Below are 25,763 nucleotides of genomic sequence, written 5' to 3' on the forward strand. Positions count from 1 at the left end.
TCAGCTTCAGGGTTCTTTTTGGCTTTTTTGAATGTATGGCAGAGTTGACTTAGTTGAGATCCTTAACTGAGGTCAAACATATCATTAATGCTAACTGGGAACAGGAAAAGCTGATTGTTCTCCTCTCCCATTCAGTTACTGAAGAATTATTCTGTGTTTAAGCTTTCTTTAAGGGCACGAACAGAGGCACCTCCATTTTAAGCTTCACCAACAATACCTGAGGGCTCTGAATTCAGTCTCATACTTGGCAAATACATTTCAAAATACATAGATATGGAAGCCAAGGGTACCTTTTATTTGCAATGCTCTCAAGACTGAAACTCCTAACAATAGGTGTGGGAAGAGCTCACTACAGCCCCTGGGCAATAGAGACCAGTAACACAAAGAAATAAGATGTAAATTACATCCCTTCCTAAAACATGGTTGCTGTTCTCTATTCCTATTAGGTTTTAACAAGAATATTATTCAAAACCAAGCACCTAAAACATATTTAAAGATAAATGGTGAATGCATTAATGAAATACATGATAACTGTTAAATGAGTTCATTCAAAAAAATCCACATATCACACCATCTCAGTAGCGCATCGTACCAGTACAAACCAGATTTACTTTCTCTTTTCATTTAAAATCCATTAGAATTTACCTCTTAACACCTACAGATACCAGTTATTAGATAAACATAAGCAGTCTCTGAAACACACCACTGGATTTTGCTCTCTGCCCCTAGGAGTCCAAAAATTGAAAGAACATACTAGAAGTGAAAGAGTAATTCCAACAATGAATTGAAGAGAAACATGTAAATTACCTGTCACAAATAAAGAATAATACCAAAGGTTCTGAAGACAGATGAAGTTTGCTGATGACAATATGAATGGAAAGCACTTTATTTTAAACACCAGGAAACTCACCCAGAACAGTCATTAAAATTTACTTCAGATTTGCTACCGCTTCATACACATTAAAAGAGGGGACAATCAAAGTGTGTGATGACATTTGGCACTGCAGGCAGAAGAAACTTTGTATTTACAGCACAATAACTTTTCCAGCAACCCAGGTTATTAGCACCTAATAATTGATCAAAATGCCAAATTCAAGAAACTCAACCTGATCTAAAATCTAAAACCTTATTAGCCCAGTTTCTCTCCATTCCTGTGGCAATCCATAGCTGATCAGATCTGCAACACCATGATATTTATCATGTTATTTATTCTAAAGATATGGCAGTCAGCTAGTTTCAAAGGCAAAGCAATGGGTGATTTGAATGCAGATTAACAAGCCAAAAACATGGCTGAAGTAACAAGCTCTAACCACTACTGGCTGTCTTCCCAATCATGGCAGCAGAGGATATTTTGGCAACACCGGAACTAGCAACCAAGTAGAAACTGCTGCAGAAACGTAAGCAGGACTGACTGCCTGACACTATGGAGATTTCACACATCCAATAAAATTCAGATTTTCCTGCTTTTAAAACAGTAAGTGTCCGCATATCATCAGCATTTAAAAAAACCAACCCTGATAAAAAACAGCTGACCTTCTCTGCACCGTTTTTTTTCCCAACAAAAATCAATCTCATAAACAATATATCTGGCTTCATTTGGACTACTGCTCAAGAAGCCCTACTGAAAATAGGAAGCCCTAATGAAAATAGAAATTGTCAGCCTCACTTGATTCCCTCATTCTAAAAAAAACCATTGCTGTTGCAGCTCATGGGTGTTACGTATTCTTTGGGAACTAAAAATGATACACGATCTATTCCTGTTGTCCCATACAGAATGATCCAACACAACCGTTTTTCCATTTTGGTTTAACTTCTAAAATTACAGTCCTACTTAAGAAAAATTTCCTATTTGAGGAAAATGACAGGGTTTCTGTTACCTGAACTTTCCAACAAGAGGTTTAATTCCACACTAGGCTGTAATATTAAGACACGTGCATCTATTTATATGCACATCTGTGCATATACATACCCTGTATTTGCCATTTCACAGCACTGACAGCTGTAGGGGGCAATCTCTGTAGATTTCCAAGCCATTTTTCTCCTCTATTCACTCCTGGTGAAAATGACTCTTCATCCCATGGCTGATAAGCTGTCCTTCCCAGCTGACTCGGCAACACGCCTGTTCTGCTTTTCAGGACATACATGCAGCCAGGGTCAGCCACCATGTCGGGTCCATTCCCCCGAGATCTCAGCATGGCCGGCCTGTTGATGACAACCCTGTAGTCCACTTCTTCAAGAACATTGTAAGTCTCCCCTCCTCTTGTTATGCACCAAAATGAAATATTTTCTTTAGAATGCACCAGTACCCAAACACTCCCCAGTCATTACCTTTTATTTTGAGCCTCAGATTGTACTGTGCCCTTAAGGTCATTATGTCATTAAAATACAAAAATAATTTTTACCTAGAAGACAATACTGAAATGCTATGAAAAAAGCATGTGAACCTCCATTAGCATAGTCAAATGCTAACCATGTCAGTTATACAGCTTCACCATATACAGGTTTTGTCCTTGTGTCTTCAACACTGGCAGTATTTAGGAATTATTACTGTTTCAAGACATAGATCCAGTGTGTTCCAGGTAAAGCCTAAGACAGTAGAGGAGCTTCTCAGTGCAATTACCATTTTTAGCTCATGGATAATGTACAAAAGACCTGATGATTTCTGACATTTATTTTTGCCTTCATTTGACAACTCTTTTGTGTTGGTCTTTAGGTCTCACCCCGTACACCTCCCCCAATGCAAGCAAAGGTAAGCAGCTTCAGGGGTTCAAGCCATTTAGGGACTAATTCACACTAATTCAACTGGAGCCTGATTCATTGTCTCTAATGGGACTAAGTCCACAGGTATCACTGGGAACAATTTAAAGCAAGAGCCTAAGACATGGAAGCCATGGTTCTCTTCCTCACGCAATTCCTGACTCTGTGCATGACTAATTGAAAACACTTGCAGGGATTTTTATATTCAACTTATGCTGCAATTGCTTTATGTAATGAACTAACAATAGGTAATGCTTTCAAACAAGCCTCACCAACCAGGAGCTGTCCTTCCATTTGCTCAACTCAGCTGGCTGTTGGAGTACACAATACTGACAAACCATGGCTAGTGAAGTCAGTTCTAGTAATTACAGTAAACGATTTTGCCTTTTTTTGCTTCATGAAATGACTGTACAGACTGTTTTCACGCCTGCCTGCCTCATTACCTGGCCATTATTTCATAATCCTGGTTGTCTTTTCATCTTCTTCTGTGTATGGCAGACCCAGATGCTGTGTTCCAAAGTAATCAACATGTTATTGTTTCTATTTCTTCCATGTACAGGGAAGAGGATTATCCCTCACCAGATTTAGCTGGGTAGGTGATGAATGTGCTTTTGGTAACAGCCCTTCTATTTACCAGGCCAAAGCATATCTTGCTCCATTGCCTCAAGCTGCTACAGCAACATGATAATTTTGCTTTGTCTCAATTTTGCTATTTTGCTTTTCCTGTTCCACTTTCCTCCCTCCTTTCACAGCACTTTCAGATGGTAATTGTGTTGCTTGCTTTTATCCTGCAATTTGACAGCCCCTGCAGCAATAATTTCTTTTGCTTCAGCACGAAGGGAGCAAAATCCTCTGCATGGCAAAGCTCTCTTCCCTTAAAGGCTCCTGGAAGACTCATCTGCTGCGTTTTTCTTCTCCTGGGATGGACAAAAACAGGAGGGAGGGCTGGGATGACATAGGTGCTTTCTCCACTTTTCCAACTGCTTTTACACAGTAAGGTCTGCAAAACCAATGCTGTCACGACCTCATTATTTTGTCCCACCTTTCCTGTCAGTTAGAAGTGATTTGCCTAAGCAATTCCTAGACAAGTTCTTCCCACAGTTCTCTCACAACTAATTAAATTCTATTTCTCTACCACAGGTTTGATTTTATATGAGATAGCATGTAAATTACTGGCATTTTAAGACAAAATATCAAAGCCTTCAAGCCATTAAGCATTTCTTTCACGATCAGAACACCACATATTAGCTGATATGTTTGACATTTCAGAACTTGTGAAATTAAAACATTTTAAGTTTTGTCACACAGGTTAACCTTCTGAGTATTTAATTTCTGAATATCAATTCATTTTTTACAGATTGATGCTTCCCTCATATTTAAGTCTATTCAGATAATTTCCTAACATTTTTCTTCATTCTTGTTTGTTACATAAAATATTGTTTTATACCAACAACCTCCAAATTCCTCATTTGAGCATTACATTTCAGTTAGAAGATGCATATGATAATTTGAATGTCATAATTTGCAATACACATGAAAATCTTTCTTTGCAGGGTGGTGAAGGACACAAGCCAGGATATGGAAGTGGAAAATTCTATGAGCATAAATCTGCTCACAAGGGACACAAGGGATCCTATCATGAGGGCCAGGGCACTCTTTCCAGAATCTTTAAACTGGTAAAGTACAATAGAACTTACTCTAAGTACAAAAAAAATTAAACTGAGAAAAAGAGAAGCCAAACCTCTCCAGAACTTACCTGTTTGAAACAACCACATTTCCTTAAAGCTTATGACAGAACTAGATTTGCATGGATAAACCAGGAGGTTATTTCATGGCTTAGGGGCTACTTACATGATAGAAAACAAAGGTAAAAATACACAGTTAGTAGCAATCAGGAAAGAAGGTAAGTCCACAATGCCCAACAAAGACCTGCACCAGGATCAGTGTTGTTATTGAATGCAAAAATAATCTGTAATACAGAAGACAAATGAGATGACACAGGCTGTTGCTGCTAAATTAATTAGGATAGTGAAAATGACCATGAGCTGATAAACTGCAGAAGGGTAGTACAGTGCAGAGCTGGACACATATTTGCATGCAGTAATCACTCCAGCAGTCCCTGCTTGCTCCCACACCAGGTGGGAGAACTCCTACCTGCGTCAGTATTGCAAGTTATGACACCACAAAGTGGGGCAAATTAGAAAACTGTCATATTAAAAATAAACATTTGGTCAGGATATCTTTAGTCTGGTTCAATTCCCCATTTCAAGGCCCAGCACAGCAACACAGTCAATAAATGAAAACAGACCAGGAAAAAAGATCAGTTGTGTGGATTTTTCATATTCTATGTCAGGAAACAGACACATGAAAAGCACACTATATCCACTGGCAGATGCTTTAATAAGACTGTATTTTCCCTCAGAGGCAGTGAATTCACTTGTAACAAATCACCCAGTGCACTATTTGCACATGAAGATGCAATCAGGAATCATCTTAACTTCAAGTCAGAACGTCAGATCCTTAGCAGAGCCGATAATTTCAGACTCTTACTATTCCTCTCTGCAGCAGGAGATGTAACAGTGTCTTCACCTGTAGGAAAAAACCACATTTTTGTCTCTTACACAGTTTAGGCTTTATATCTCCCATTGTAGAGTCGTTTTCCAAATATATGCAGCACCAAGTGACAGCAAAAAAATTCAAAGAAATAGTAGGAATTCTAATGTTGCAATTTAAGAAAGTGAATGATCTCTTCAGAGGCCCAGGTAAAAACAAAACACATTTTAAAAGTCTTATTTTCACATTGTGCACTTGGTAGTTTTTAGTGTGGTTCAGATACATCAACTATTCCATAGCTATATACTGACATAATTTGTAAAATTTCATCATTTTAATGCCTGAAAATACACATTAATGATGTCTCATGAAACTGAACATTCTCTTTTTTGCATAATCATCACAGCTATTTTAAATTATATTTATATAAACATATATATATATATTAGAGATATACATACACCAGTTCTACTTTTTAGATAGCCTCCTCCCAGCCATTATAATTTATGGAACTTTGGTATGAGTTTTATTTAGGCCCATTTGATTTAGACCCCTTGTTTTCAGCAGGAGGCATTAATTACTATTTCTTTAGATAGTTCTACAGTCTTGTAAAATAAAAAAGTTATCAATTTTTTAAGATATCTCTGAAAGAATAAAAGCCAATTACCAAAAGAATTAGACCGAATTTTCCTTGAAACAGTTCTGTAAAACTAAGGAAGCAGCAATGAAAGATCAGAAGAATATAAACAAAGAAAACAGTCTCAAAATACACACACGAGCTTTTTTCTTTAAGTAAACAGTTCAGTCATCACCTGATTACAGTAAAAATTACCACACCACCTCACAATTTTGGTCATACGTGCATTTTTCAAGATTTGCCTACAGAAGAGTTGCTAAAGCTAAGGGACAATACTAAGTTACCCTAATCTTAAATTCCAAAAAATAAAATGTCAAAATTTCAGCTTGGATCATCTTTGCTATACAACCGCTTCTTTTCTCAAGTGCAGATTTATGAATTGTCGTAATTTTTTCCTCCTAGTTTGATGCTTTCTTATTATTTCTAAGAATAGGGCAGGCTTCAGCCCTTTCATCTTTTCTTAGTTTTCTCCTGTATTTGCATCTGAGCTTTCCATACAAGTCTCATGTTGATATAACACTGAGAATTTACTGCAGAATGAAACTATTAAACTTCAGTTCTTTCAGATGTGAGACTATTACATCTCATACGCAAGGTTTGCAGATTTTGTTTTGTTGTTTGTTTTTTGAAGTATACACATGATACAGGGTTCATAAAAATGAAATTTTTCATTATGTCCAAGGAAATAAGTAGTTTATGTTAGGAAGGCATGAATAAGAATATGCACTTAAAAGTAATTAATGAGAGACTATCTAGTCCTGTGTGGAAGACTTAATGAGAGTAAATTAATCTTATGTGAAAATATACGAAAATCAATCATCTTTTTGAAGTGAAAACACCTGTAATTTTTACTAATATACAAGAGGCAACTGCAGGCCATTTTCATTAGAAAGTATTTAAAATTTTGTCATACTTACTACAGACTGATGTTTTTCAATGCACAGCCCCAAATACATATTAATTTCTAATTAATCCAACGCTGTTCTTCCCTCCACAGGGAGGCTCTGGGTCCCGACCTGGATCGCGGTCTGGTTCACCCATTGCTAGGCGCTGAAGCTCCAAGATGCCATCCAAGGATCATGTACTCTGCTTCATAATATAACTGCCTTAAAATTAATAACAGCTGCCACAATTACCTAGATAGATGCAATCCATTACTTAGTGCCAATTAGGTTCTGCATGCAGTAGATAGAAAAAATTCTATTGGCAATCCCTGAGCAACAGTTGAATGAAAGGAACACAAAAAGTAGCTTTACTAGATGTTTTCCTTATTTTATGTGAAGTAACAATATCTCTGACTTTACCCCTTCTTCTTCAGGATGCCCTAACTGTATGCTGGACTCCTTTATTTCTCCCAAGCACCTAATTTAAGCTCAACTCTTCTGGTTTCATTTTAGTGAACATCAGAATTACAAATAAAGAGCTATAATGTCTTGAATACTGAGCACTGCTGTTAATGAATTTTTGAGACACTGCTGTTAAAAAAACCCCAACATGTGCAGAAGTTGTAAGGACTGTTTATCCAAATTTTCATTTTGGTTTTGTTTTTTTGTTTTGTTTTAATCTTCCTTCTCTCACTCACAGAATAATTTATTTTCATAACAGGATTAGGCAGTCATGGAAAGGTTTATCAAACATTGGGAGTTCAAGGTATGTGAAGTGTGGGAAGGGGCAGATGTTGTAGAATCAATATGATGTGGAGCAAGAGCAATAAGGAAATTCTTTCTGTACCATGAATTGCTCATTGCATCCAAACCATTAGAATAAAGAGTAGATGAGGGAGAGAAAGAGGATTTCAAATTTGAGTTAGACTAATGTTACAAAACAAGGGATATTCCCAGAGAAACATCTAAGACTACACAAGTGACCACTGGACGTCACTGGTGCTTCACATAAACTCTGCTGCAACAGCATTAACTTTGCAGTACAATAAGTAAGTAAGTAAGTAAGTAAGTATATAAACAAAATAGTCTAATTTCTGAAAGAAAGCCCTTCAGTACTGGTATCTCAGATAGTCCTGCACATCTCACATCAGAATTTCAAATCTTTCTCTTGGTATTGCAGCAGTGTACCAAAGCAAACTCATAGTAAACTACTGTGAACATTTAACTGTTGTGTTGTAGTTGCCTCATAGAAATAAATGATAGCTCTGTTAGATTTAGATATTAATTGTTCACAAATTACTAAAATGAATGTGTGGAGATGATATTTCCAACCACACTTAGGGAAATAAAAGGCTCTTCTGAATTGCACTGTTTTATTACTTAAATTTACCATTTCTTCAAACTGTCATCTAAGTGTCCAATTAATTATTTTATTTTTTTAGTTTTAGCCTATGCACTGTAGATTACAATTAGTGCTTCCTAGGTTGAAAGTGCATTCCTAGTAAGTGTCCAGTAAAAGTTATCTATAAATATATATGTTAATTGTATTTCACATCTAAATCTATTGTAGGTTTAAATCAGTGTCCATTAATATGAAGCAGTGGAAGATGAGATGATAGAAAATACATAGAGACTAAAGAAAACAAAACTGCCAAAATTATTAAGCATACAAACACATATTACATCTATTACCTTCGTTGGTTGCTATGTGTATTTTTCTATTGTAGCTTCATTCAGATGTATACTCTGCAACGTAATAGTTGATTTAATTTGAACACATGTTGTTCTTATAGGAACACAGCTTTTAAAAATAGTCATTATTGAAATAAAGTAATCAACTTGAAATGAAACTTGGGCTAGTTTTGTTTTTTACAAAGGAAAAGGAGATATATATATTTAGGTCTGCTTGGTTTATTTCCTACACACACACAGTTTATGAATAATGTTCAGATACCAGAAAATGACAATTTGGGACCCTGCACACACTTCTACTGACATTGCTGGTGACTTAGCACGGCCCAGAAGGTTGACTACAGGACACAAGAATTATGGAATGCCATGTCTACAGAGTGACAGCTACAGGCCAGAGGGATATTGCAAGACATAAAATGTGTGTGAACAGCCAATGAAAACCTGCCTCCCTCATGAACAAGTGTGGTGCAGATAGCCCTCAAAAATATGGAAGAATATTTAAGGTAAAATACCAGAGAAATACATCTTTCTAAATACCGTACTGTAGAGCGACAGAATTTATCCAAAACTTCCTTGTCTTCATCACTCTTCTTCCCCCTCAGTCATCTTTCCCAGAAGGAGGAAGCGGCTTTTTTGGATTTACTTCCTTGAGAAGAATAGATACAGTACTTGAAAACATTATTTTACCAACACAGAAGAGATTAAGACTTAGTCTGAAATTTATTCTTTTAGTTCCTCACTAGTAGCTTTGCTGAAAATCAGCAGTTTAAATGGCTATTTGATTTGTAAGCAAAGGATTTTTCCTGAAACAGGAATGCACAACCAATACTAGGAGTAGGTAATTAATTATACAGAAGGAATGGACATAAATCAAAAGATATTGTGAGCAGACACAAGCCAAAAGCCCAAGGCTAGCACAAGCTGCTTCACACCAGAAAGAACAGAGGCTCTCCTAAGCACTGTTCACTTACCCACTACACAACGTGACTCTTCAAGCACTCCTCAGAACAAGAGCTCTTCTGCTTCCTTAAATAATGCATCTACTTCAACACTGCTTTTGAAAATAGCAACATTATTGTTTACCTTGTTGGTATTTGTACTGAACATCAACACATACACTACTTTGAAAAGCTGCAACTCAATCTTACCAAGGCTATAAAAATGTCAGGATACTTGAAGTTCACAGGGGAAGAGGATGCAGGGAATCAAATCAAATACAATGTTAAGATATCAGCTGATTCCATAATTCCTGCTGTTTATTTAACACTTCCAAGACTTGCTACACAGACTCACTGCCTCTAACCAAGGCATAACACTTTGAGAAGTGACCATTTAAAAATGGCATCACTTTACTCATGAGATCAGCTTTTAGGTTGTGCTTACCAAGTATCACAGAATCACTGAATGGTTGGGGTTGGAAGGGACCTTAAGGATTGCCTAGTTCCAAGCCCTCTGTGCATTTACAGAGCACATTTTGCTATATTATTACAGATAAACAGGGTGCTATGCCATGAGGCTAGACAACTGTAAAATATAATGTCTTTCTTAAACAGCTGAAACACTCACAGGCTGCCTGGAAGGGAAGGCACTGCTGGAAGGACTTTATTCTTTATACCTAATATTCAGACACGCACTTCTCATAAACAGTGTTTTTCCAATCTCCTAGAATCCAGAATGATATGCTTAAAAAATACACAAAACAGAATTTGGAAAAAAGTAATATTATTTAGCATGTTTTTGAATTAAATATTCCACATAACAAAAGTGTTATTTTCATGTCAACAACTATATTACTTATATACATATGCTGAACAGTTAACAAAAGAATTAAGAGATGCCCTATCAAAACCAACAGCGATTTCTTGCATTAGCAATCTGAAATAACTAGTTTGCATCATAGACAGAGTATAGACAATATTTACAGAAAAGGGCTTTTTGGATCTGAGAACAATTATCTTTCAGAAAGTAAATTAAAGTCCAGGTCTGTATTATAGTACAACATATCCACCACTGATCTAGAAGTACTTGTGGCAACCGAACAGATGAACTTCTTGCAAGTGGGATTAGTATTTACAAAATATACTGATCAGCCACACAGAGGCTCATAAACTTTAAATATATATATATACATATATAAGCACACATATATATATCTATATATATGCAACATATACATAAGATTCAAAAGAACAAGGCAAAAATAAGAAAACCGCTTCTGTCTTTGGAATGTCTAAAAGACAACTATGTTTTCACTCCAGTGTTTCTTTGCTATGAATATACTTAACAAGTGGCACCTTTGAAAGCAATACTCAGCCAGCTAGGTAGTTTTGCTGAAACAATGACTTAAACAACAAATAAATGTAACATATTTCCAAAATCCACAAAGAAAATTACAAGGAATTTACAGATTCAAAATGATAACTGTTTACAGCACTGGGGAACATTGTATAATAGAGGTGACCTAGAGTGCATCTAACTCTCACTGCTAACACAAAATTGTACTTATTTATTTCACAGATTTAGTATATGGCTGTGTTTTCCACAGATACTGTACCTGCTGATGCAGTACAGCAAACAGAGGCTTTCACTGGAACCCTTTCTCATTAGGGTTCTTTTAAAGTAATTATTGCCAAGTCCAAAACCTCAAACTTTTACTGTAAAAACGAACATCTATCTGCCTCTGTGGCTGGAATAGAAATGAACATGCTCCCTCTCAAGAGTTTAACTCAAGAAAAGCCATGAACTGGCAGTATTTTATTTTTTTTCAACAAATTCTCAAAATGCACTAAAAAAGAAAGCTTTCAAAAGAAATACAGCATTTTCTTGTGCCTTGTAAGAAAAAAAAAGGCAGAACTCCACTATTTCATACTGCATGCATCAACTGCAACACTTTGTTTCCAATCTCAATTATTTCTTTAAACATAAAAAAAAGAGTTGACCAATAGTTTCATGATTTTCCTGTGAAGTTATTCTTCATCTCCATTAAAAGTGGAATTCATTCTATTCTGATATAAAGTTCCAGTTTATTTTTAAATAGACATACTGGCTGTGAATTCAAAGATGAAACTGTATACATTATTACCTGAGTTCACTGATTCACAGACAACTTAGCACAGATTAAACGATGTTTTCCCAATATTCTTCTACAAGCTTAAAAAAAAGAATTCATCTTTTAGGTAATTTTTGTAAATAATTAAAAAAGCTATAATATATTATTCTGTTGTTAGTATCTTCAATGCTTGAAGCTTTAACTGGAAAGTTCGAGTCCCAGAAACATTTTTAACTTTCAAATTTTAAGGTGTCATCGAAAAACATTGCCTATACTTTGCCATTCATTTGAAGATTCTTGTACCACTTCTTCTAAATTCAGAGCACGACTAATGTCTTCCCCTTCTTGTTCTTGGTGACTCGCAGGCTCTTGTACAGGACCTACCAAGGCACAAGAGGAACAGCAAGAGAGTATGATTTGACGTACAGTGCAAGAAAAAGGCAAATATAGCATTTGAGAATAAAGAAATCATGATGGGAATGGTATTACACAACTACTTCAGATACTGCAAATTGATTAGGTGTTGGAAAATTTTTTTAAAAAATCTAATACAATACACTGTTTTCCTGGAATAATTTTTGAACTCTATTTCTGGACACAGAGTTTCACATAAAAAACAAGGAAACATAAACAGCCACAAATTGCTGTTTCAACTTAATTTTTGGGTTGCATGTGAAATTATTAGCTCATCAACTGTGGTCTTTGGCTATTAGTGCTTAATTTCTCAATAACTTAAGGGAAGTGCTTTGTGGTGTCCTAACAAAACATAGGGATTGCTGCACTCAGGAGTACAACCACAATGCTACATACCAGTGTAACCATGAGCCCGTTTCATATGCAGTTTCATATTGCTTTTCTGTGTAAATCCCATTGCACAGTAATCACATTTATAAGGTCTCTCTCCTGTGTGCCTTTTCATGTGGACTTTAAGAGCACTCTTCTGGTTAAATGCCTTTTCACACAGGGTACACTGGAATGGCCGTTCCCCTTTATGAAAAAGAAAAACATACTTAACAATTTTTCATTTCAACATTAAAATGCAGATCAAATTCAGTAAAAATTATCAAGATGATCTAGTAATGAAGTAGACATGATCATTTTCCTTGAGACTTTCTCCAAAGTTTTCCAAGGAGACTTTCTCCTTGAGACTTGCTCCAATATGGCGCTGTGGCTCCATATAGTCAGCAAAAATACAAAATTAAATGTCAGAATAGTTACATAAGTACTAAATCACTGATAGTATCTTTTCTATCCAATTTATCATCTAAGTAAGTTATTTAACAGAGGTACAAAAAAATCAGTCTACCAATTTGACTTTTCTGTACTCAAGGAAAGCATCACCTCTTGACATCATTTAGAGTAATGCTAATTAAGTAATGTTCTACAATTAACAAAGCTGAGGTCTGTAAGAAACTAAAAGTCAAATATGTTACAAAAAAAAAAGGGTGCTGGTAATTCAGCATGGGACCTGCGGCCTCCTATGCCAACAGCAACTACTAATTCCATATCTTACCAAGAGAGGCTTATTGTTCCAATTATGCCAGAATAGTACTGATTTCTAGCTATAAACACCAGAACATATTAACTTTTAAAAGATTTTAAAATTTTAAAGTACCTACTTTGCAAAACCAGACTTTTGCTTAAACACTCAACACCACAACCTCTGACATGAACATGAGAGACGTTGTATTTCATTACGGTCTTCTAAAAGCACTTTCTGAGATACACCTTGTTATTAGTTAGCACGGTAAAGCACAAGCAGGAGTAAAAATACTTTTCCAATTTCTTCCTTAAAGGACCAGTATCTCTCTCCCTTCATTACCTGTACCTTAGTGTTCCCACATGCATGCCAAATCCAGCTTCTCAGACAATCAACAGAAGGTCCTTTAAAGCGCAGACATTTTCTTTCTGTTTTTGTTAGCAACTATGTCACTAGTATGAAGAGAAATCTCAGTTTCCTCAAACAGTTTTGATTCTATGTTTTTAATTCGGTGAAGGTGAACAGCCTTTTTGGTGTTGTGTAATGGATTACTACACAGATTTTGGTAGAACTGGAAGCAAGTGCTTGCCTCTAGATTCAACAATATTTCAGCAAACCACTCTTCACTAATAAATCTTAAATGACAAGACATTTAGAGCTATTCAGAGAAATAAAGTGTTTTCCTTCTGGCCATTGATTCAGTAGATGTTACCCATTAGAAATGGCTAAAAATGTTTAATCAACACAGAAATCACAAATGCTTTCTCACAGACAAGGATGGTACCTTTATGAAAGCAAGTCAGTTTAGATTTAGAGTAACTCTTCCTATCACAGTTTATGTAAATGCATCCATCTAAAAACTTCTGTGCAGCATATTTTCACTCTTTTGGTCCTAAGTGATATCTAAAAGAACATTCTCTTCCAAAAGAATTACTATAATATGGATTGACCTACTGTTGCTTGGTGTTGTTGAAACACAAAAATAAATGTACATTTAGCAAGGTCTGTTAGAGTTTCTGGTCATTCCTAGCACACGAGCACCCTAGTACAAGAAACCCAAAAATATCTAAGAATTTATGGAGTGAACGACAAGTCATTCCAAAACAAAAAATAACTTCTCCTATGATGATGAAGATTTATGAGAAACAGATTAATAAACGGACTCTGCTCTGTTCTCAGCCTTCCTGAACTGCTCTGTTACTGCCTATTAAAATGGGCCAGCGGCATGACACTAAGCACAGAAAATGGCAACTGGTCATCTTTCCTGCTTTCTGCATATTTTGTGGAATCCTTAAACTAGGAGACAATAACTTTTTAAAGAGTCTGTGTTATTTAAGTCATTTTTGCAAAAAGCAAATTATTGACAGATTCTAAAGAATTTTAATCTCCTTGGATTTTAACTCCTGCTTCTCTTTTCCTACTCACAGTAGAATCACAATATTCCTTTCTGACACACTAACCACAAAACAGCTTGATGCTGAGGAAAGAGAAAGCTCTGGCTGACTCCCTGAAAGAGTTATTCTTTTGTGGGAATCTTATTTTACAGCACATCCGGTCAAATTCATTGGTCCCCTCCAGCTTAGTAGCAACACAGATAACTTTCCCCTGTCCTCTTTAAGTTTAGCAGCCATGACAGCTCTTCATTAGTAGCAGTGGTAGGGAAAAGAAAGAACTTTTTTCAGAAAACTGACGCCTATATTTAGAACTCATGTTCTTAAAAAGACCGTTCGTCAGGCACAGAAGGTGACAGGGAAGGCAGCTGGGCTATCATCCTATGTACAGCTTTCAACTTATAGCAGGGTAGAAGCTGCAACCTGAAAAGCACTTACATCACAGGAAATGAGTGCTCCCTGAAAGCCAGTATAGACTTGATTGTTGAAGAAAATAATTAAGTGGAAAAGAACACAACAAATTAAAAGCACTGGCATTAGAAACAGATGACCTGTGCAAGTAGCTTCAGTGACAATGCAACACTGCATATAGCAGTCAGTACCAGCACTCCAGCCTGTCCCTTGTTTATCATCACTGAGCACACCCACTCATTTGCACATTCTTCCATATGCTTGAGGATGATCATATCCTTTATATCACTTCAGTGTCTTTCTATCACTTCAAACAACACTTTAAAATATGCTTTTATTTGTCTGTTTCAAAGGCCGACAAAATGTTACATACAAGCTCATGCATTCACATTACCACTGCCAGTCCCAAAATACAGATCAGCTTAGTGAAGCACATGAGTTTTCAAGTTCGCTGTTCCTCCTTTTAATTTCCAAACATTTGAGGAAAGAAATTTATTTTAGTTTTTTTAAGCTTAACTTGATATTTAAATTCAGTTAGCTGAAAGCATGTGCTAGGACTCCAAACATGACATCTAGATATTCACAAGGAAACCTCAAAAGATAAAAATAATTTCTGGTGTCACCTGTGTGGATGCGACTGTGTCTCTCCAGCTGACTTGGCTTAGCGAATGCTTTTTCACAAGTATCACACTTAAACACTCTAGGCTTCTGGGAACTCAGTGAAGGTCCACCCTGATGGGTTTGCATATGTTCCTAAGCCGGTATAGGGAAAAAAAATAAATTTCAGACCATTTAAAGAGACTTCAGTACTTAACATAAAAATATATTCACACCTTGAAGACAAAGCAGAGGATCTTAGTCATCAGCAGACAAGCTGAAAGAAAATGGAAGCCTGCATTTGTTTTTTACTTTTAAATGAGAGATTATTTTTGTGTATCAACTCTCTCTAAGGCTCAAGCATGGGTATCTACACTTCTGAAAAACTCCATCAGTAACTGTGTGTCTTTCTATTTTGGCATACATTAGTCCCTTCACCAATTATCTGAAGTAAAATAAAACACACAAAAAAGCCCCCCAGAGTTCTTTAAATGCTAATGTAGGATTTTCCCCCCTCTCCTCTACAGTATCCATCTCCCTCCTTGTCTGATATGTAGGAATTCCTCAGCACTTGAATTGGTACCACTGTAACACTGCACAGGCCTCAAAGAGGTGACTATCACAACATACACACACAGCTGCACAATGTCAAGATACAAACAGAAGCACTTCACAATGAACTTTTAATTGAAAAAACACCAGAAAATAAAATCACTAAGGTTCTTACAGGTAAGACAGCAGAATGTTTTATCTTCATGAAGAAGCATCAATAACAGCTGTAACTTCAGTGTTTTTAATACACTGATGCTGGATCCAGAAGTTTTGCAAACTTAATAGAGTATCTTATGTTATCTATTAATTTTTTTCATTTAAATTTATTTATTAATACCAAGATAAAATTCAAATAACAAAAGAAAATAAATATATATATATAACTAAGAAAATCTAATCAAGACCTGTCTGTGAAACAGTACTGCAAATACTTTCTAAAATGTGTGTGGATATTCTTTTCTAGTCTATTTCATTACAGACTAAACTATAAATTAGTCTTTACTATACCTAAACAATAAGCCTTCTTGATGTCTATGAAGTCCTATTCCTCACTCCACGAACTGAAGCAAACTGTGTCTGCAGAGTTTGTTTACACTGGAAAATCAGCGAGACAGTTACACGGAAGAATATTATTATCACATTAATTATAATAATATAGTATTATAGGGAAATAATATAAGGTCTTCTGAGAAAAATCAGGTATCTATAAATCCCAGCTTAGCTGGAAATGAAGAAAATATTTTGGTTTTATCTTGTTCATTATCCCTTGAAGCACTGAAATGGTGGAAGCCCACTGACCTATTCCAGAAAAATTATCTGAAACTTGCTGCTTCTTTCTTCCACCACAAAAAACCCAACCAAAAAGCCAAAAAAATGAAACCTCCAAATCCCACCAACACCCCTTGCATTTTCTATTTGAAAGCAAACAACATATCTAGATAGCCCTGTAAAACTTTCTGTCAACTTTCTCTGAAGAAATAGTTTGTGATGCAATTCTGTTCCACTGATTTGTGCATCTCTTATACTTTTCCTGTAAAATAAATATACTTTTGAAAATAGTTCATGGAAATGCAACGTTCTGAAGTGTAATTTTCTCTTTACAGACATACTTAGTATTTAACTGATTGTTCACATGATGTTTTACAACTTTATTTGTGTAATTCTTATATTCTTCAGAGAGTAATTATCTTGGGGTACCAAATAAGCAGTATCTAATTAGAGAATAAGAGTGGAAACCTTCTTTGAAATGGCTCATGCATTGGAACGTCAGTCTTACACCCCATCTCCCCTGAAACACTAATTGCAACCACCTCTGAAAGTGTAGCAATAAAAAGTTTGTTTCATTCCATTGTTTTAATAAGATGGTAAGGCCATTTTACTTTCACCTTGGAATCATGTCTGTGCCTTATTTGCTATGAACAGTCAACTTGCAGATAGTTCCACTGCATATTGATATGAAATTGGACAGTTTAGTCACTGTACATATCTTAAGGTTCTCCTCTCTGTGAAGCTGTAAAACAGGACATTAATCCGTATCAGAAGGGGAATTGAAGTCACTGGACTAGAAAGTCTTGACACTGGGGCGGGTGGTGGAGGCGTTCATACATGATCTCTAGAGAGGATTATCTTGTGGATAATTGTGAAACTGCTGGTACTGATATCTTCAGAAAAAACACATACAGTTAAGTACTGGCATCTAAACACTGATACTCTTATTGTTCACTGGGTTTTTCTCAAAAGCCTGAAGTTTGGCAGTGCCCTTAATATTGCTGGTGATCTTCAGAATTCCATCAGTATAAAATGAAGACCATGAGTAACAGATCACTGAACCCTTCCCAAAATCCTAACCAAACCCCTTGGTTTCATTTATCTTTGTTGAATTTGCCTTTAAAGGCTGCTAATAATAGCTGATGCTGCTATTAACACCTTCATAAAGAGACTGATAAAGGATGGAATTTGTTTTAGCAGACGACGGTCCAATGGTAAATCAAACTGTCCTTTAAGATCAAAACCAACCATTAACCAGCACTGACAAGTCTACCACTAAACTATGTCTGCTAAGACACTATCCCTAGTGCCATCTACACATCTTCTAAATACCTTCAGAACTGGTGACCTGATGACTCTCCTGTACAGCCTATGCCAGTGCTTGACAAGCTTTTCAGTAAAGAAATTTTCCGTAATGCCCAATCTAAACCTCCCCAACACAACTGAGGTAATTCCCTCTTGTCATATTGCTTGTTACCCAGCAGAAGAAGCCAACCCCAACCCGGCCACAGCCTCCTTTCAGGCAGTTGTAGAGAGTGACAAGTGAGCCCCCCGCCTCATTTTCTACATGCTAAACAATCCCAGTTTCCCTCAGCTGCTCCTTCTAAGAGCTGTCCTCCACACCTTTCACCAGCCCCGCTGCCTTTCTCTGGACACACTCCAGAACCCCAATGTCCTTCTTGAAGTGAGGGGCCAAAACTGAGGATTTGAGGTGCAGCTTTGCCAGCGCAAAGTATAGAGGGAAAGTCACTGCCCTGCTCCTGCTGGCCACACTATTCCTGATACAGGCCAGGATGCCATCAGCCTTCCTGGCCACCTGGGCACACTCTGGCTCATGTTCAGCCACTGTCAAGATCCCAGGTCCTTTTCCACCAGCAGCTTTCCAGCCACTCTGTCCCCAGCCCGTAGTGCTGCCTGGTGCTGTTGTGACCCAAGGGCAGGACCTGGCACTTGGGTCTTGCAGAGCCTCACACAACTGGCTCAGCCCATCCATCCAGCCTGTCCAGATCCCTCCACAGAGCCTTCCTGCCCTCCAGCACATCAACACTCCTGTCCAGTTTGGTGTTGTCTGCAAAGTCACTGAGAGTGCACTTGATTCCTCTTGTCCTGATCATTGATAAAGATATCAAATAGAACCAGCCCCAGTACTGAGTCCTGGGCAACACCGCTTGTGACCAGCCAGCATGTAATTCCATTCACTGCCACTCTCTGAGCTTGGACATACAGCCAATTTTTTCCCAGCAAACAGTGCACCCATCCAAGTCATGGGAAGTCAGTTTCTTCAGGTGAATGCTGTGGGTAATAGTGTCAAAGGCTTTGCTGAAGTTCAGATAGACAACATCCACAGCCTTTCCCTCCTCCACTGAGTCAGTCACTTTGTCATAGGAAGTCATATTACTCAAGCAGGACCTGCTTTTCATAAACCCATACTAGCTGTGCCTGATCTCCTGGACGTCCTGCATTTGCGTCATGATGGCACTCAAGATGATCTGCTCCATAACCTTCCCTGGCACTCAGATCAGGCTGAAAGACCTGTAGTTTCCCAGATCCTACTTCCAGCCCTTGTAGATGGGCATCATAGGTGCTGAGATCCAGTCAACTGGGACCTCCCTCGTTATCCAGCACTGCTCATCATAAATGACTGAAAGTGGCTTGACAAGCTCTTCTGACAATTTCCCCTTGTGGCAGGACTCGTGACACCCCTACCTCCACAGATGGCTACAGTGCTGCAGGCACCAGTACAGGGACATTTCAAATGTGCTCCAGTGTACTCAGCACATGGTGGTGGAGCCCGAAGGACCTCACTGGCACATTAACCCTCAAACACAGGCATGCTGCCCTCATGGTAATCTCCAGGAAGTCTGGCTTTAACCCTTTTTCCCTATAAATCAAGTTTACAGGTCTTTCAATGAGTCCTGCTAACTCCTCAGCTAAGATCCCCCTTTGAGACACGAGTAGCCCATCTGCAGCAGTCTTGCTGTTGTGTAGACTAATCCATGATCAAAGACCCCAATACTCTGCTGGTGATGCCAGTCTCAGACAGTTATGGATCTGCTGGCTCTTCCTGTCTCTTCCTACATCATTCCCTGCAACTGGAAGGATAGAGAAGAAGATTACTTGTGCTTCTGATCCCTTAAGAAGCGGTCCCAAATCCGTGAAGTCTCTTGTGACTGCCCTTGAACATCTTAGTGCAATTTCAATTGCTGCCTTCCTGAAAAATCAGTTATGGATAATAATCCAAGAGACATACTAGAGTAAGAAGTTATCTTCTCATATCTTTCACCTGGGCCCAGCACATAACAGAAATCAAGGTTTAATTAGCGGGGGGGAAAATGTAACACCAGCCAGTTCTAAGAAAACAAAATGAAGAGAGACTGATATTTGGAGTTTGTTAACATTACTTAAGAAAAATAAGTATCAAGACTCTTTTGGGTTTTTTCCAGGAAAATTTCTTCTGAGAGTTTCACAACACTTTTTATGATAGTTTCCAATAGTATAGTTGACAGACATGATCACTCCAAGGGGGTGAACTTCACAAAGAGAGTATATTTCCTTAAAATACTATATCAAAGTATAGCAAATCTATTGAAGAGCTCGCCTAAAAGCTAATATAAATATAAAGATATAGCTATAAAGATAATATAAATTAATATAATTGCATTGCCTTTGGCTCCAAAGATTTCTTGCTATAAATTCTGGAAAGCTGGCAAAATTCTGGGCAACTTCTATGTTTACTCTTTTCTTAAAGCTCTTCTTCAAATTACTTCCTTTAAATATCTCTCAGAGGTAAGATACTGGCCTGAACAAAGCACTTGTTTAGTACAGCCCAATATTCCTAATAGGAACATTTTATAATCCAATTAAGAACTTAGGTACACCACTAATTTTTCTTTAAAAGACTTGTAAGTATCATGTTCATAATCTACAGAAAACAGAAAATATCACTAGGCAACAGCAATAATATAAGGATATTTTAAAACAAATGCTTCCTCTATCACTTGTACTCACACGACAGAGGATCTACAAATGAAATGGTAAGACTGTAAAGCAGGTAACTTCCTGAGATACCAAAAGATTATCTGGAAGTCAGGATTAGAGCTGATGATATTAATATGCAAATAAAGTAAGTGAAATCTTTTCCTGACTCTACTACTTGCATGGCAGGCATTAACATTTTTCATTCTGTAGTCAATACATGCATTAAAATCCTCTCCATGCTCCGGAAGAGAGTTCTCTATCTGTGCATACATTATCATTCAGACTCCCTCTCTCAGATGCACACCTCACACTGTAAAGGGAAAGCAAAGACAAAGAGCTAAATAGGTACCTTTTGTTAATATCACAGCAAGTCCAAAACAAAATGAGTTAAGAGAACAATCAACTGTTATTACCAAATACCTTGAGATGTGTTGCCCGCTTAAAGGCCTTATTGCAGATGTGGCAAACATGTATTCGCTCCTTGCCATGAACCTCTTTGCAGTGGTGCGTCAGCATGGTGACAGAATAAAAGGTTTGGCTACACTCAAAACACTGGTGCCCACGAGTTTCCTTTTCTCCTTGACTGCTTTTAGTCACGTTAGGGGAAACCTCTGTCACCTATAACAATTTACAAAAACACTATCACATAATTTCATAAGCACAACCACATTGGTTTATTTTTCAAAATCGACTTCAATATGACAAATTTTTGGAGAGCATCTGCAAGCAACTTACAGACACAAAAGAAGTCAATTATACGTAAACATGAACTTCTATTTCATTGCTCTAAAGAATGACGCACATATTTTAAGAAAACAACACTAATAACAACGATCAAATTCACAACACGTAATAAACAGAATGTGTGTGTTTATCCATATTTTTCTATACTCAGTTTTATGCTCCTGAACATCTCAGATGACTCTCAATTTTTCACTGAACAAAATTCAAAGCCAAAAACTTTTTGGACGGGAAAAAAAAAATCTCTGATTTTGCAGAGGAGAGGAGTATTTTCTATTTGTTTAACTTCTTTATTGGGGATTCTATTTTCATAAAGAAGTATTTTTTAACTCAAAACTTACAACAGAATCTGGGTGACTAGGAAGTCACAGACAACCTCTTCCCAATACTCTTTTCTGAGAATGACATCAGCCTTCATGATTCAACATAAAAAAGAAGTATCCCAGTATTTTGATTAAATAAAGTCCTTTACAACAAAAGATACAGAAATATGTAGTATCTACCTGGTATGTTATTTCATCAGAGTTTGTAGGTGCTGAATGGGGTGTATGGCTCACCAGTATGACTTGCTGTGATCCTGATCCACTTTGGCTAGCAAGACTGGAATCTGTGAGTATAGCAGGGAACTGCTGACCCTGTCAAAAAGGGGAGAACAAAAAACCAAAAAACCAAAGTAGAGTAACTATATTTAAGAAGCTGTATTTTAACAGCTAACTGTAGTCATATAAGTTTTCATACCTCAAAAGTTCTTTTCTTTTTCCTTTAGAAAAACGCCTTTTGGAATCCTATCTGAACAAATGCAACTGCTTTACCTCCTTTTCTCCTTTAAATTTAAATCTAACAATTTAAGGGCAACAACAGCTGGAAGTTTGTAAGAGTAGATTCAATTCTGATTAATTTTTACCAGCTTTGCATGAAGTGCTGCGTGTTTCAGCCTTCCCTTGCCTTTAAGCTCTGTATTCTGTTCTCCTGCATGGCCTTCCCATAGTATCTTTACGTAAATCTCTTAATTCATCATACTGCCAAACCCCCTGAAATGATGATACAAAATGAGTACTTGGGATATATGATTACTAATATCTTACTACTTCTATTTCTACACTACTTATAATGACTTTTCCATTTCCCCAGGAAACACAGTTTTTTTACATACTGTCTATTCACCATGATTTCCTGCAACATATACTGTGTTTGCATAGTTATTATCAGTATTATTCAATGCTTCAATTTTATTTATGCTTGTCTTATAGGAGGTACAGAATCTTCTTAATAAACAGAACATTGCCAAATGTAATCACTTAAATTATTACAAAGTCTGAAATGAAACCATGTTCTGTTACTCTGTGATGCCAGGAATCATAAAGGTATCATAAGAACTATTTAGGAAATATTTTCTTCCCTTCCCTAGAGCAGAACTTCAGAGTGAAGCATATAACTTCACTAGTTTTAATCACATCACATGCAAGACAAATAGTATTTAATTCATATACATTTACACATTTTAATTCAAGTAAAAAAGTAAGTAAAAATCAATCTAAACCTAGTTAAGCCAAGAAAATAGAAGAAACAGCCCAAGTCTCCAGATGTAAAATCTACACTGAAATGTCAGCCACACAACTCCAAATTTTCACTTTCTAGGCTTTTAATATTATTTATCCTTTTTATCTCCCCACTCTGTAGATTCTATTTGCCAACATGTCTTTGTATCCTGATGCTACCACAGAAATTTTAAATTATGCTATAAATTAAACTAATAATAAGGTTACTGGGCAGATGATATTCCATATAGCAACATTATTATAAAATTTCTTATAATGCCACCTGTTATTAAAGATACTCAATTAAATTCTGTTCTATTACTTTCTGTGGAAAGAACTGTCACAACTGCTCTTCAACTCTCACATTCACAAGTAGGAAAAGAAAAATTACCATTTGAAATAATATATTTAGAAGTACTAAGCTGTATTACTGAATAATGACAATGAAGTTTAACACTAAAAACTTATCTCAGTGTTTGAAACAGTAGAACCAATATGTTAATTTAAACAAAAACAACCCTGCAAAATGTATCTGCACTTCTGTTTAAACAGCTCATGTTTCTAGATGGTGTACACACACCACTGGCGGAGAGAAGGAAAATTAACTAAATTTTCCATTATTTTGTATTAACAGGACAAAATTATTTTCTACGCAAAATCTCCAGTTCCTGCCCTGTAAGACAGAAGTATCAATTTATCTGTCAGTTCAGAAAAGCAGCTTACCTGTGAAGTGATATTAAGTGTAACTGCATCAAGACCACCAGACAACATCCCCTGAGTATCAGCAAGAGTCAAAGTGACACTACCATCTCCTCCAACTCCTGATGAAGACATTACCAAATTCTGAGCAGAAACTGCAGACTGAGATATGGGTGTTGCTGGAGGAAGGTTTGTTCCACCTGTTGTATTAAGTTCTAGAATATATGCAAAATGGTAAAAAAAAAAAGAAATTGTTACATATATAAATTCTCAGCTGTAAACTTATTTCAAGTGAACTTTGTAGTTTCTGTTTCTCATTGCTAGGACTTTCTACTTTGGAACCAACAAAATCAGTTAAACAGGTAATCAAGCACCTAAAATTGTCAGTCAGATGATAAAATCAGAAAAAATATATCTAAATGTAGCTTGATGAACACAGAATTGCATGCAAAGGTGTCCATGTGTGTATCCAAAAATATGTAAGTAGAAATTCATATACAAACTTAAAATCTCAAAATTTGAGTACTAGAGCAAATTTGATATTTTATCACTTCTGCAACAAATGCACTGGATTTTGTTGTCCTCCAATTTATTGAAATATTTCTTCAATACTCCTGTGACTGCCTCCAAGTACTAATTCAAAATAAGTCTTGTTTTAATTTTTTTCCTTACTGTGTGGAATAAAGTTTATTTAAACTGATGTAACAATTTAAAGCTTGTGAGAAAACACACAAAACACACGAAGTTCCTGAATCATGACATGCAAGATTATACCACTTCAAATTTAGCTACGTTGTCTAATATTTATTTTTTTAAAAAAATCTTACTTTCAATTAGAAAAATCGCTGTATGCATACCTGGAGCATTTAGTGAAGGGCCCTGAGAAAGCAGCTGGTCGTTGCTTATAGTTAATGTGGCACCTGTAGTCTGACTGCTGATGGTTGGTGCTGTCAGCCTTAAGCCAGTATTCAGATCTGTGCCTCCAGAATTATGCTGAATGAGATCTTGGCCTGAATAGAATTAATCCTATTGTAACTGGAATCATCTCAACATTATTCTGCTACTGTTCTTACAACCATAAGCAACAGATCATAAAATAATAAAAGCAGAAAATACAACCAAAATATAAAATTAACTTCTACACATGCAGATTTTTATGCAAAGGTTTGTCAAGTTTTTAATACAGATGTGATTATGCAAATCTAGATACTAACATGTACAGAAATATCTGAGATCAGTATTTTTTAGACAAATATCTTATCTAGATTCAAAGCACCAACTTGATTAATCTATAAAAATCCAGCTGTTAACTGAGGCTACAAATAAACAAATAAAACAGGCAACCAATCCAATGTGTTCTCAAAGCAAATGTGTTTCATTTTCAAAAGCAGATTTGGGTAATATCTTTCAAATTGATGAATATTTAAAAAATACACCATGGGAAAACTATGGACTGTGAAAATATCCTGATATGTTACTGTATTGGTACTTCATAAAATACTACAATTAAAGGTTTTCAGAAACACAAACCAGATATTGTAAGAGTGATTTCTTGAGGACTTCCTGATGAGGTCGCAGTAGTAGAACCTGAAGCATGAGCCAGAACTTGACTCAAACTGGAATTATTTATGGTCAACATTATCTCATGTTGTCCATTTGTAGATGACACCATACCCTGTGAAGTCATGACTTGAGTAATGTCTTGTGCTCCTAAACGTAAGAGGTAGAACAAAAAAAAAATTCCATGAATATCCTTTGGCGGAATTTTTGACGTAACTTTTTTAAAGCACTTTATACATTATTTTCTGAACTACTATAAATGATGCAGCCAAGGGCAGACACAAGAACTTGCAGTCTAAATTATAAATGTTTTTTCACATCTAATTTACTCCTTTGCAGTTAAGATTTTCAGAATGAAGATTTTGTATTTCTTTCAAGACTACAGAAATTCTTAAGTATCTTCATTATATAGAATCACCGAATGGCCTGGCTTGGAAGGGACCCTAAAGATCACACAGTTCCAACTCCCCTGTCAT

The 25,763-nt window shown here is 36.5% G+C and overlaps 2 protein-coding genes across 11 annotated transcripts in view; one reads left to right on the forward strand and one right to left on the reverse strand.

The window, feature by feature from the left end:
* Positions 1-8,681, forward strand: part of MBP (myelin basic protein) — a 112,794-nt gene extending 104,113 nt beyond the window's left edge. For 3 of the 5 annotated variants that reach the window (XM_085052414.1, XM_085052413.1, XM_085052416.1), the window contains 5 exons: positions 2,136-2,243; positions 2,714-2,749; positions 3,317-3,349; positions 4,311-4,433; positions 6,945-8,681. In XM_085052414.1, the coding sequence (XP_084908540.1) occupies positions 2,136-2,243; positions 2,714-2,749; positions 3,317-3,349; positions 4,311-4,433; positions 6,945-7,001 (357 nt within the window). In that variant the 3' untranslated portion in view covers positions 7,002-8,681. The remainder of the gene's footprint in view (positions 1-2,135; positions 2,244-2,713; positions 2,750-3,316; positions 3,350-4,310; positions 4,434-6,944) is intronic. The other 2 variants (XM_085052415.1, XM_085052417.1) reach the window with 1 other exon arrangement.
* Positions 8,682-10,228: 1,547 nt separating this feature from the next.
* ZNF236 (zinc finger protein 236) overlaps positions 10,229-25,763 on the reverse strand; it is a 71,709-nt gene continuing 56,174 nt past the window's right edge. For 4 of the 6 annotated variants that reach the window (XM_085052409.1, XM_085052410.1, XM_085052408.1 and 1 more), the window contains 8 exons: positions 25,258-25,437; positions 24,585-24,737; positions 23,752-23,942; positions 21,994-22,125; positions 21,170-21,367; positions 15,478-15,607; positions 12,383-12,559; positions 10,229-11,952 (listed from right to left, as the gene is read on the reverse strand). In XM_085052409.1, coding sequence (XP_084908535.1) covers positions 11,825-11,952; positions 12,383-12,559; positions 15,478-15,607; positions 21,170-21,367; positions 21,994-22,125; positions 23,752-23,942; positions 24,585-24,737; positions 25,258-25,437 — 1,289 coding nt within the window. In that variant the 3' untranslated portion in view covers positions 10,229-11,824. Of the gene's footprint in view, positions 11,953-12,382; positions 12,560-15,473; positions 15,608-16,510; positions 16,598-20,779; positions 21,060-21,169; positions 21,368-21,993; positions 22,126-23,751; positions 23,943-24,584; positions 24,738-25,257; positions 25,438-25,763 lie in introns of those variants that run through there. The other 2 variants (XM_085052411.1, XR_014850047.1) reach the window with 2 other exon arrangements.

Source organism: Lichenostomus cassidix, chromosome 2 (assembly GCF_008360975.1).
Source record: "Lichenostomus cassidix isolate B80296 chromosome 2, HeHo_3.0, whole genome shotgun sequence".
Lineage (NCBI taxonomy): Eukaryota > Metazoa > Chordata > Aves > Passeriformes > Meliphagidae > Lichenostomus > Lichenostomus cassidix.